This window comes from Mustela lutreola, chromosome 8 (assembly GCF_030435805.1).
Source record: "Mustela lutreola isolate mMusLut2 chromosome 8, mMusLut2.pri, whole genome shotgun sequence".
In the NCBI taxonomy this organism is placed as follows: domain Eukaryota; kingdom Metazoa; phylum Chordata; class Mammalia; order Carnivora; family Mustelidae; genus Mustela; species Mustela lutreola.
This window is the reverse complement of record NC_081297.1, coordinates 48,708,049-48,718,869: the sequence shown is the minus strand read 5'-3', so window position 1 is coordinate 48,718,869 and position 10,821 is coordinate 48,708,049. Positions and strand designations below refer to the sequence as shown.

The window sequence follows — 10,821 nt, the reverse complement described above, 5'->3', positions numbered from 1 at the left end:
TGGATGCTCGGATTCTGGGACCCCTACAGTCCCTTCGTGTGTCTTCTATCAAAGAGTAGGAACTGACGGTTGTTTAAACCAATCAATCCCAGAAACTTTCCTGGGTACTGTCCAATCGGAAAGTAGAAGGCCAGTTGTACTCTTGGTATTTGAACAGGAGCTGTCCAATGAGGCGGAGTATGAGAGGGTCGTGCCGAGTGATTGATAACTCCGTCAGCCAATAAGGATTACTGGCTCTGTCGCCTCAGAAAAATCTTCATAACTACATCTCCAGTTGGATCTGTACAAAATCACGTAAAAACTCATGACTCTATTTTTTTTTTTAAATAAAATTTTTTGGGTTTTTGAAACTGAAGGTGTTAAAAGCGAAGACCGGCACGCCTCAAAGTCTTACGACGGACAGCTCCGAACCCGTTGCGGAACAAAAGTCCCCTGAGCAGGGCGGTGTCAGCCCTGGGCCAGCCGAGCCGCTGCTCATTGGCCCCACGGTTCTCATGATAGACATCGCCCCCGCCCAATGGCGTCCCGCACTGGAGGTGGGTCTCACAAGGAGGCCCAGAGGAGCCTGCGTCGGCTCCACCAATAGAGTCAAAGCAAGGGGCGTGGCGGGAGGTTTGAAACTCGGCGTCGGGAGTTGAGGCTCCAGCTGCGGTGCACCCAGACGAGGAATCGGGGCCTGGTAAGTGATTTGAGTTCATTAGCGAGTAAGTTAGAGGGCTCAGCGGGCCCAGAATGAGCCGGACTGTCAGTTGCACCAGTCATTATCTCCACAGAGGCCTCTGGCGGGGCGGCGGGAAGGCTCCTCGGCCGGGAACCGGGAAGATCGGGTGGTCTGCAGTCAGAGGTCAGACGTGGTCGCGGTAGTGGCTGAGACCTGAGTCATTTCTCACAGGCATCCCCTCCTCGCCCCCGGCCGGGCCCTGCCCCACCTTATTCCTCCTGGATGAGATGGGCTCAGCCAAGAGCGCCCCGGTCACCCCCGCGCGGCCTCCGCCGCACAACAAGCTCCTGGCCCGGGTGGCGGACCCGCGTTCACCCAGTGCCGGCATCCTGCGCACTCCCATCCAGGTACGCGGGGCCCGGGTGGGGGAGGCAGAGTCAGCCTTCGTGGGCCTCTGCCTAGCCTCGTTCTGAGAAAAACCTCACGCCCTCCACTTTCTTTCTTTTTTTTTTTTTTTAAAGATTTTATTTATTTATTTGACAGAGAGAGATCACAAGTAGGCAGAGAGGCTGGCAGAGAGAGAGAGGAGGAAGCAGGCTCTCCACAGAGCAGAGAGCCGGATGCGGGGCTCGATCCCAGGACCCTGGGATCATGACCTGAGCCACCCAGGCGCCTCACACCCTCCACTTTCTAATCCGAGGCCCAGTTTTCCACTTTCTTAATCCGGATGGGGCAGGCTGAATGCCCGAGGGCTTTGGCCTTGCCTGCCTGGACTATCCACCAGGGCCTAGAGACCTGGGAGGGAAGAAAGAGTCCGGGTCCAGACTTGTAGCCTTTGGTTCTGCCAGGTGGAGAGTTCTCCACAGCCCAACCTACCAGCAGGGGAGCAGCTGGAGGGTCCTGATCAGGCCCAAGACTCAGATCCCCGCTCTCCTACCCTTGGCATTGCACGCACACCTATGAAGACCAGCACCGGAGGTAAATGGTGGGCCCAGGAAACTCTGGTAAGGCTGTCACCTAGGATTCGTGGGTTGGGCTAATAAAGCTATCTTCTCCATCCTCTTGCTTTGAACCAGTCTCACTCTTCTCTCAACGTTTCTCCTCTCACCTTGATTTCTCTCTTCCCGATCCCTCACCCACCAGGGCATGAATCCTAAAGCTCCTGTATCTTTTCCTGTTTGCTGAATGATTTGCCACTATTTCACTTGACTTCTCCCCTCTAGAACCCTCGAGCCCACTGGTGAAGCAGCTGAGTGAAGTATTTGAGACCGAAGCCCCCAGATCGAATCTGCCCCCAGAGCCTGTTCTGCCCTTAGAGGCAACTTCATCTTCTGAATTGGACTTGCCTCTGGGCACCCAGTTTTCCCTTGAGGACCAGACGCCACCCTGCAGCCAGGCTGAGCTTCCCTCCAAGCAGGTGTTCTCCAAGGAGGAAGCAGGACAACCCTCAGAAACCCCCATGGCCAGCCAGGGCTCGGACAAGCCTTCAAGAGACCCTGAGACGCCCCGATCTTCAGGTACAGAATCTAAGGGCAAGGTAGAGGGAAAAGAAACTGGGATAATGTCCACGGTTGAGTATAGAAAGAATAAACTGTAAGCCCCTAATTTTGGCTTTTGCTTTAACCCCTTACCCACCTTAGGTTCTAAGCACAATAGACGGAAAGCAAATGGCAAGGTACTAGGGAGATCTCCCCTCACCATCCTACAGGATGACAACTCCCCCGGAACTCTGGCACCACGACAGGTAAAGGGGGAGAGGGTGAAAACTTACTGACCAAGGCAGGCTGGAGGGTGGGAGGCCTTTTTACCAGATCTTCCCTCTCCTGAACAACCTCCCTTCCTCCTCCAAATCACATACCGCTTTTGGCAGGGTAAGCGGCCTTCTGCCCTGAGTGAAAATGCTAGGGAGCTAAAGGAAGGGGCCATTCTGGGAACTGGACGACTTCTGAAAACTGGAGGCCGAGTATGGGAGCAGGGCCAGGACCAGGACAAGGAAAATCAGCACTTTCCAAACTTGGTGGAGAACTAGGCTGAGCGTGGCCCCAGCACTGGCTTCACCAGGGGCAGAGTGATGTTGCGTCCCCTCCATCCCATCTTTTCCTGGGAGACTGGAAAGGCTCGTTGTCTTCAACCCCCCCTAAACTCCTGGCTCGGGGACTCAGCGCTTTCTTGGGCTTTGTGACTCATGTGTTTCTTGTATATTAAAGAAAGTGGTTTTAAATGATGTTTTTCAGTGTTCTACCTCAACCTTGCAGTGGGCTACTGTAGGTAGAGAAGCAGCCTGGGTAACTTGGGTTCCCTGTCTTCCAAGCCACTTTCACACGCTTCCCATAAGTCCTGGTGTTCCCCAGAGCTCCGTCCTTGGCCTTTTCCTCTTGTGCTCCCTAGGTGTGCCCCTCCAGAGCTTTAACTATCATTTACTTATATTTTGGTAATTTCAGGTCCCTCCAACTAGCCCTGACCTTTATCCAACTGCTCTGTAGGAACTACAGAGTCAGTTTGTCTGAAGTTGAAATTGTGCTCTTTCCTCCAAAACTCTTCCTCATACCCTATTCTCTATCCCGAGGAATAACAGCATTATCTCCCCTGTTGCCCAAACCTGGACCTTGGCCATTATCTTGAATGGCTCCCTCTTAATATCCCATACCCAAGCACTAAATCCTGGTGATTCTGTTATCTTTTATCTATTCCCCATCCCTTTCCTTGCCCCCCTGTCCTAACGCTCTTATTTTATTTTTTTTTAAAGATTTTATTTATTTATTTGTCAGAGAGAGAGCGAGTGAGTGAGCGCCCAGGCAGGGGAAGCAGCAGGCAGAGGGAGAAGCAGGCTCCCTGCTGAACAAGGAGCCTGATGCTGGACTCGATCCCAGGATTCTGGGATCGTGACCTTAGCCAAAGGCAGCCAGCAGCTTAACCGACTGAGCCCCCAGGGGTCCCTCCTGCTCTAGATTTCGTGCCATCTCCCTCCTGCCTCGTTTTCCTCCAGTCTCCCCTCCCAACATTTCATCAACCTACACTGCCGCCAGGGTGACCTTTTGGAGAAACACAACTGACCGTGTGACTCCTCTGCTCAGAACTCTTCAATGGCTCCCCATTGCCCTTAGGATAAAGTCTCCGCTGGTATTCAAGGTCTGCTATAATCGGATTCCTTCTCAGCATAACCTTCCTATACACACGCAGGTGGGCCAGTGGTAGTGAATCACTGGACAGAGGCTACGCTGGCCACCTAGTGAATACTTTCTCCTAATCTGTCTCATGCCTTCTCCATGAGGCTTGGGCTTCCACCTCCCCCATACTTTCTGCCCCCAAGCTGTTTGGTACCCAGCCTTTATCACTGCACCTGTAATAACTCATTACTTAAGTTGGGCCTGTGTCTTTTTGCAACAGAAGTGGGGCAGAAGCCAAACATCACAGACATACACCGGGCACTACGGTTTATTGCAGGTCCTTTAGGAGGGAAATAAAGAAGGTAGAAAGTGGAGAAAACCTGAAGAAGGGGGCCAGGATCCTAATGTGTGCCAGAGCCATAGTCACAGGACTGAGCACCCTCTGCCACCCAGGTCTGGACAAAGGTAGTGGCTCTGGGGAGGCGGAATTCCAGGGCCCGGGGCCTCAGATCAGAAGCCTGCCAGGCCCACCCGGTGCTGGTGAGGGGCCAGTTATCCTTGCTCAGGACAGGAGAAGCTGCAGGACCATGGAGAGGGGAGGCCATGGGAGGAGATGGGGCAGTTCTTTGCCCCTGTGTCCCTGATGCTGCCTCCCAAAGGCTTATTCCCCATTTTCCCCACTGCCCTCAAAGGATAAAGCTGGGTGGGGGGTGGCAGCTGGGGCATAGAAGAAAAAAACCTTAAAAGAAAATGGGGCAAGGGAGGGGGCTGCTGATCGTCTTCATGGCCTTTTACCTCCTCTCCTCCAGCCTCCTTAGTTCCAGACTTTGAGGAAGCTGTCCCAGGAGCCAGTGGCCACAGCCATCCCATCAGCTGTGACCCCCAGGCAGCTGACCCTGTTGTCATGGCCAGAGAGCATGCCTGAGGAAGAGGGAGACAAGTCAGCCTGTTAGCCCATGCTGCTTTGGCAAAGAGCACATGTGCGTCTGCAGGAATCCTAGGTTACATTGGCCATGGACTCTCAGCCTTTGGCGGGGACTCAAAGAGGATTACCCTAAGGGGCAGGGTTTCTCTTGAGGCCAATCTCTGTGGAGGGTGGGCTGGGGGTGCCGAGAGGGACAGGAGAGGTCGGCCACACCAGTGTGCTATGAAAAAAGCAAGGAGCACCTTGATGGACCCTAGAAAAGGGAGAGGTAGCTCTTTTGTCTCATTCCTGAGTTTCCAGAGGAAGAGACTGAGGCCCAGAGAGAAGTGACTTGTCCTCAGGCCTTCGGACCCTAAGCAACAGAATTCAGATTTGGATCCTGACTCTCTGGCCAGAGGTATTTTCATTCAGCACCTGGCCTCTCCCAAGAGAAGCCACACGATCTGATTCAGCTTCAGATCAGGGTGGTCCTCGTTAAGCCCCTAGGTTGGGGTGGCCTTGATTCGGCTTATTACAGTTCCCCGAGATTGCCCCTTGCTCCAGTGGATGGCCCTGACACTTAATAGGCCCTGGAAATCCAGAAGTGACTGGACATTCAAGGTCCACGGGTCTCAGGTGACACAGAGGCTCCTTTGGCAGAAAGCAGCTAGAGCAGTGGGTGGTGGAGGCAGGCCTCTAGAGATGAGGGTCCTAGGTTGGGAAACCAAGGGGGACTGGATTACAAGGGTAGAGCTCAGTGTCATTCAGTAATTAGGGCACAGGGGAAAGGGTCCCAGAAAAGAGAGCTAGTAGGAAGGTCCTTCCCTCTGAGGTGGCAGTAGGGGGGCGGGGCTGGCCCTTACCCACACGCTCACACTTCATGGAGTCCCAGACGTTGCAGTTGAAGTCGTCGTAGCCTGCAAAGAGCAGGCGGCCACTGAGGGAGAAGGCCACAGATGTGATACCACAGACGATGCTCTCGTGGGAGTAGGTTGTCAGCTCCTGGTCTGCTCGCAGGTCAAACAGGCGGCAGGAGGCATCATCCGAGCCTGTGCAGATGGCCTCTCCATTGGGGAAGAACTGAGGGTACAGGCAGCAAGGGGGTCAGGAATCAGACCTGGGTGGCCTGAGACCTCTCCCATCCTGAGGGCTCCAGGGCAAGCGCTTTCCCGCAGCCTCTGCCTATCCTGTCCCTGGCACTCTTCACCAATGACATTTGTCCCACACCAGCTGCATGCCAGTGGCTGCCCTACACCCTCCACTTGCCCCTCACTGCAGAGCTGAGCCACAGGCAGGCATTATTTCCCTGTTGCCAGCAGGAGCACGAGGCTGAAGGAGGGTGGGCGGCTTGCCCAGGGTCACATGGCTAGAAGGGCGGAGGCTGTCCCCAACTCCGACTCTGGGCTCCTGGCTGGATCAGGGTGTGGACACATAGGGCCAAGGGCAAAGGCATGACCTGAATCTCATCACGCGGAAATGTCAGATAAACGGAGACAAAGCTTCAAGAAAATGGGGTGGCACTCTTTAAAGAGGTCAATGGCCCGAAAGACAAAAAAAGGTAGAAAAAAGTTTTTCGGGTTTAAAAGAAAGTGAAAAGATATAACAAGGGAATGCAATGCATGTTCCTAGTCAGAAAAAAACATGGCTTTTAAGGATATTCTTGAGATAACTGGTGAAACAAGAATGGATATAGGCTGTGGACTCTACTGTGTCATTATTCAATCTTATTTTAAGAATTATACTGTGACCGTGTTAGAGAGTGGCCTTGTTTTTAAGAAACACGTACTGAAGTATTTAAGGGATACAGAGGCATGGTATCTGCAACTTAGTCTCCAAAGAGGAAAAAAAAAAAAGATAATAAAATATATCTAGGTGTCTGTGTCTGTCTCTCCATCCATCCCTCCCTCCATCTACGGAGAACAATAAGGCAAACATGGTCAAATGTCAAGAGTGAATATGGGTGAAGGGTAGATGAGGGCTGTTTGCGTGACTCATAGCCTTTCTGTAAGGTAAAATTATTCCCACCAGGGAAATTAAAAGGAGAAGGGGAGAGAACTAGGGAAGGAGTGCAGGATGTGTGGGGGTGCCCTGTGAGGATGTCTCGGGAGCTGGGGCGCAGAGGGGTGCTCACACAGATAGCGTTGATGTCCGACTCATGGCCAGTGAAAGTCTGCCGACAGGTTCCCTCCCGCACATCCCAGAGCTTGGCGCTGGCGTCACAGGCTCCCGAAATGAAGAGCTTGAAGTCAGGAGAGACAGCCAGACTCATGCAGTCCCCTGTGTGCCCCACAAACACTGTCTTCTGCTGCCCGGTCTCGATATCCCACAGAGCACTGGCGGGAGGAGGGAGGATGCTGTCACCCTGTCACAGAAAGGCCAGGACAGAGCCACACCCCAAGGCCCAGCATCCACAGCGTTCAGTCCTCACCAAGTGGTGTCCCCGGAGCTAGTCACGATGTTGTTGTCATCCAGGAAGCGGCAGCAGGAGAGATAACCTGGGGGTGGTGAGGACAGCGCCCTGGCTGCAGAGCGGAGTCCCTGGGCCTCTCCCAAGAGGGATGGGCAGAGAGGGTCACTCACTCACCTGTGTGAGCAGAGAGCTCCCGGCTGACCTTGACATTGCCCTCACGGGACTTGAGGCTGTAGATGGAGCACATGTTGTCCAGCCCCCCACAGGCCACAAAGTTCCCTGATGGGGCGTAGGCACAGGTCATGACCCAGGAGGAGCGCAGCGGGATGGCATGCACCTGCAGGAGGGTGGGCAGAGGCAGGAGCTGAGCTGAGCTCCCAGGTGGGGAGGATGGAGGCGAGGAGGCACAATGTCCCCCAGGAAACGGAGGACAATGGGGGGCTGGTGAGGCCAGTACCTTATTGGTGGTGTAGGTGTCCCACACGATCAGCTTCCCATCTTGCGAGGCACTTACCAGCAGCCTGGGGACAGGGCAGCCCACGTCACCCAAGCCTCTCCTTTCTGCCTCCCATCCCCACCCCTGGGTGGCCCTCAAGCCTCACTTGGAATCGGTGGCCCAGTGCATAGCATAGATCTTGGCCAGGTGTCCCCTTAACGTCCGCCGTGTCCGCATCTGGACTCTTCCCACGACCTCTAGGCCCGACACCAGCTGCAAAAAAGGAGACACTAGAAATCAGGGTGAGTAGGGCACATGTCTGGATATCAGTGTCATGGCCACCAAAATCTGGACCAGGTTCTGTTCAGGCTCTGGGGTCAGGCCCCCAGCCTTGGAGAAATATGTCCCTGCCCTGGGGCGGCTTCAACTGAGTGGGAGAGACCAGACATGGCCAGTGGCACATTGCCAAGTGTTTAAGAAGCACCTCTCCAGTGTGGGCTGCTGGAGGAGATGGGGGCGGGAGAGAGCTGTCCATCATGGACATACTCCCACCTTTACCAACTTCAAGCTGCCAGCCTGAAGTCACTGAACATGGACTTGGGAAGAGAGGCACACATCCACTGTCCTGAGGCCCTAGGAGGCCTGGTCCCACACAACACTGTGGCCTGTCCCACACGACACTCTGGCCTGGCTGTCTCTTCCACTGGCTTCCCTGGGGCAGCCAGGGCAACCCTGAACTGCACCTCCTGAAATTTGTGGTCCTATGGCCCTTACACTCCACCCAGTCTCTCAATTTAGGCTGGGGCTCAAGTCCATCCATGGCCTTAACTTGTCATTTACTTGCTTTGTTGTCCTGGGCAAGTTGCTTACCCTCTCTGAGCTTGTTTCCTCGTCTGTAGAATGAGGTTTATAGCATCAACTTATGGGGTTGTCATAGAAATTAAATGAAATTATGTATTGAAGCAACTTAGCCCAGTGTGGGGCTCACGGCAAGGGTTCGATATTCACTCTCACTATTAGTGTATTTAATCCGACATGAGATGCTGCCAACTCTACGAAGCACCATGCTTTTAGGTATCACTGAGAAAGGGAAAAAATGCTGCCAATTCTAATTGTAAGGCATTGCCTATTTTGGGCTGCATCTCAATCTCAGAGATGTCAAAATGTGAAAATACGTGACTTAGAATTGGTGCAGTACACTATTAGGAGACTAGAAATCGCTCATAAGTCCATCCCTCGCTTCCTCCTCGCCACCCTGCGAGGGGGTATAACCATCCTCGCCTTCTGTTTGAGGACAGAGACAGCATCTGCAACCTTAGCTTCCAATAAGGGGCCTGGCCCAGAGCAGATCTCACTAAATGTTTGTTGAATGAATTAATTAATGCCGTTCCTCATTCCAAGGACACGCTGTACTAAAGCTCGGGCACCAGGCTGTTGCTGGTCAGGGAACTCCCCTCCTTTCCCCTCCCCGCCCCTGGCCCTGCTTCAGGGGGACAGGGAGGTCTCACCTCTGCCAGAGTAATGTCAGCGCAGGCTTTCCGGGCATCCTGGGGGGAAAGCAGCCATCAGGCGAGCATAAGGGCAAGGTGGGGGTAGTGGGTGCATGGGCCTCTGAGGCGGATGGGCTTGGGCCTAAGGGTTTGGGGGGCATCTCAAATATGAGACCCAAGTTCAGAAAGTCTCTAGTCACTTCCAGGTCAGGGGTCTCTATGGTGTTGCTCAGGAGCTAATCCAGCCTCCTTCCCCCACCCCCAAGTCCACACTCCCTCGTGTCCCGGGTTCCATGTTTTCTAGGGTCCCCTGACAGGAGAGTTCTGGGGTTACAGCAATCTGCTTCTTGAGCTGCTCCGCTTCCTGCCGTAGTTGCTCCATCTCCCCCATGGCTGACTGGTTGAGGGGTAGCTCCGGCTCCTGTCAGGAACATAGGATAGGAGTGGGTGGTCCCCACCCAGCCATGTTCCTGCCCCTTGCGCCCACTCCAGACTCAAGGCCTGGAGTCCACTACAAGAAGCAGAGAGATGCCTGGGGGGCAGGCCGCACAGCTCCCCACGAGCCCCTCCACGTCTGGAGTCCTGTACAGCCAAGCCTGGCCCTGCCCGAGCCCTCTCTGCAGCCTGCAGCCCCCAGCCCCGGCCCCAGAGCCACGCCAGCTCCCCCTTACTTGGACTCTGACTGGACCTCTCCCGGGTTTCCAGGCGCCTCTTCACTCCCTCAGCAGCGATGCCAACCCGTCACCTGCCCCAGCTCTGCTGCCAGAAGAGCTGGCCTGGCCTGGCCCCAGCTCTGGGGGGGGGGGGGGAGCACTGACAGAGAAGGTAGGGCCGACGACAACGATGACAACAACGTCAGGCAAATGAAATCAGCTGGCAACGGCGGGGGGGCGGGGGGAGAGGGCGGGAAGGGAGGTGTGTGGCTTCTAGAGAGACTTGGGCCCAGCCTGGGGTGGGGTAAGTGTGAGCAAGAGTGGGGGGCTATAAAGAGGAGCAGCCCCTCACCAGCCCTGGGGGGAGGAAGGGTTGAAGGGGTGCTTCTCTGGCCAGTCTCCTCGTTGGCAGAGATAAGAGCATCAGGCCCCATGGGATTAGAGCAAAGCTGTGAGGATTAAAGGTTGGGGTCTGGGAGGGGTACAGAGTAGTAGAAGCAACCACAGCTCCAGCTGCCCCCCCCCAGCCCCAGCCCCCACCAATGCTGATGATTGTGGCAGTCAGGTCCTGCCTAGCAACCAGTCCAGGAGCCCGAATATGAGGGTGAGAGGTGGCCCATTATCGACATCCAAGATTTTGTCTCTAAGTTCAGGGTTGTGGGGAAGGGGGTTCAGGTGAATACGGGGAGGGTGCAGGAGCTGAGATTAGATGGGACTGATCTGGATAATCCTTCTTCTCAACAAACCCTAACCAGCTGCCCTTGGGTCTGATCCTGGGGGGTTGGGGGGATGGGGAAAGGTACAGGGGATTCAGAGAGAAAGACTACACAGGGTTGGCCCTGCTTTGAGTGGACCAAGGGTGGGAAGTGGAGCGCAACCCCAACCCGGCTTCCATCTGGGTTTGGCCCACTCCTTGCCCCCATGACTCACGGAGTCCTGACAGGGTTGTGAGGCTGGAATCAGAGGATCACGCTGCCCTACGTCTTGGCTGAGCTCAGAGAGGGAAGACAGGGCTTAGAGTCAGAGGCCCAAGGAGCAGCTGTCAGGAGTTTGGGTCTATTTGCATGTGGGGAGCAGGTGGCCGAGATTTCCCTGACAAATCACAGGCTTTGAGAGGCCCCGCCTCTGGGAGGCCCAGAGACATCTGTCTCCTCCCAGGC

At 54.8% G+C, this 10,821-nt stretch overlaps 2 protein-coding genes across 4 annotated transcripts; one reads left to right on the top strand and one right to left on the bottom strand.

Annotated features, from left to right (window-relative positions):
* The first annotated feature begins 165 nt into the window (after positions 1-165).
* Positions 166-2,885, top strand: CDCA3 (cell division cycle associated 3). 2 transcript variants are annotated; one of them, XM_059184674.1, is made up of 6 exons: positions 166-679; positions 893-1,068; positions 1,510-1,639; positions 1,885-2,178; positions 2,302-2,405; positions 2,532-2,885. In XM_059184674.1, exons 2-6 carry the CDS (start codon positions 949-951, stop codon positions 2,688-2,690), a joined length of 807 nt encoding a protein of 268 aa, XP_059040657.1. In that variant the 5' UTR covers positions 166-679; positions 893-948; the 3' UTR covers positions 2,691-2,885. The 2 variants fall into 2 exon arrangements, with proteins under 2 accessions (XP_059040657.1, XP_059040658.1); XM_059184675.1 differs by having other exon boundaries at positions 774-1,068.
* Positions 2,886-4,069: 1,184 nt separating this feature from the next.
* On the bottom strand, positions 4,070-10,709 carry GNB3 (G protein subunit beta 3). 2 transcript variants are annotated; one of them, XM_059184671.1, is made up of 11 exons: positions 9,680-10,709; positions 9,343-9,429; positions 9,027-9,065; positions 7,685-7,791; positions 7,540-7,603; positions 7,257-7,419; positions 7,101-7,167; positions 6,804-7,005; positions 5,536-5,752; positions 4,564-4,689; positions 4,070-4,345 (listed from the first exon to the last, which is right to left on the bottom strand). In XM_059184671.1, exons 2-10 carry the CDS (start codon positions 9,397-9,399, stop codon positions 4,583-4,585), a joined length of 1,023 nt encoding a protein of 340 aa, XP_059040654.1. In that variant the 5' UTR covers positions 9,400-9,429; positions 9,680-10,709; the 3' UTR covers positions 4,070-4,345; positions 4,564-4,582. The 2 variants fall into 2 exon arrangements, with proteins under 2 accessions (XP_059040654.1, XP_059040653.1); XM_059184670.1 differs by having other exon boundaries at positions 4,070-4,689.
* Positions 10,710-10,821: the final 112 nt, after the last annotated feature.

Coding starts and splice junctions, on each gene's coding strand:
- CDCA3 (XM_059184674.1), top strand. CDS start 949: ATGGGCTCAGCCAAGAGCGCCCCGGTCACCCCCGCGCGGCCTCCGCCG. Junction 1,069..1,509: donor TCCTGCGCACTCCCATCCAG/GTACGCGGGGCC, acceptor TGGTTCTGCCAG/GTGGAGAGTTCTCCACAGCC. Junction 1,640..1,884: donor TATGAAGACCAGCACCGGAG/GTAAATGGTGGG, acceptor TCTCCCCTCTAG/AACCCTCGAGCCCACTGGTG.
- GNB3 (XM_059184670.1), bottom strand. CDS start 9,399: ATGGGGGAGATGGAGCAACTACGGCAGGAAGCGGAGCAGCTCAAGAAG. Junction 7,792..9,026: donor CTGACATTACTCTGGCAGAG/GTGAGACCTCCC, acceptor CCTTTTTTGCAG/CTGGTGTCGGGCCTAGAGGT. Junction 7,604..7,684: donor CACTGGGCCACCGATTCCAA/GTGAGGCTTGAG, acceptor CCCTGTCCCCAG/GCTGCTGGTAAGTGCCTCGC.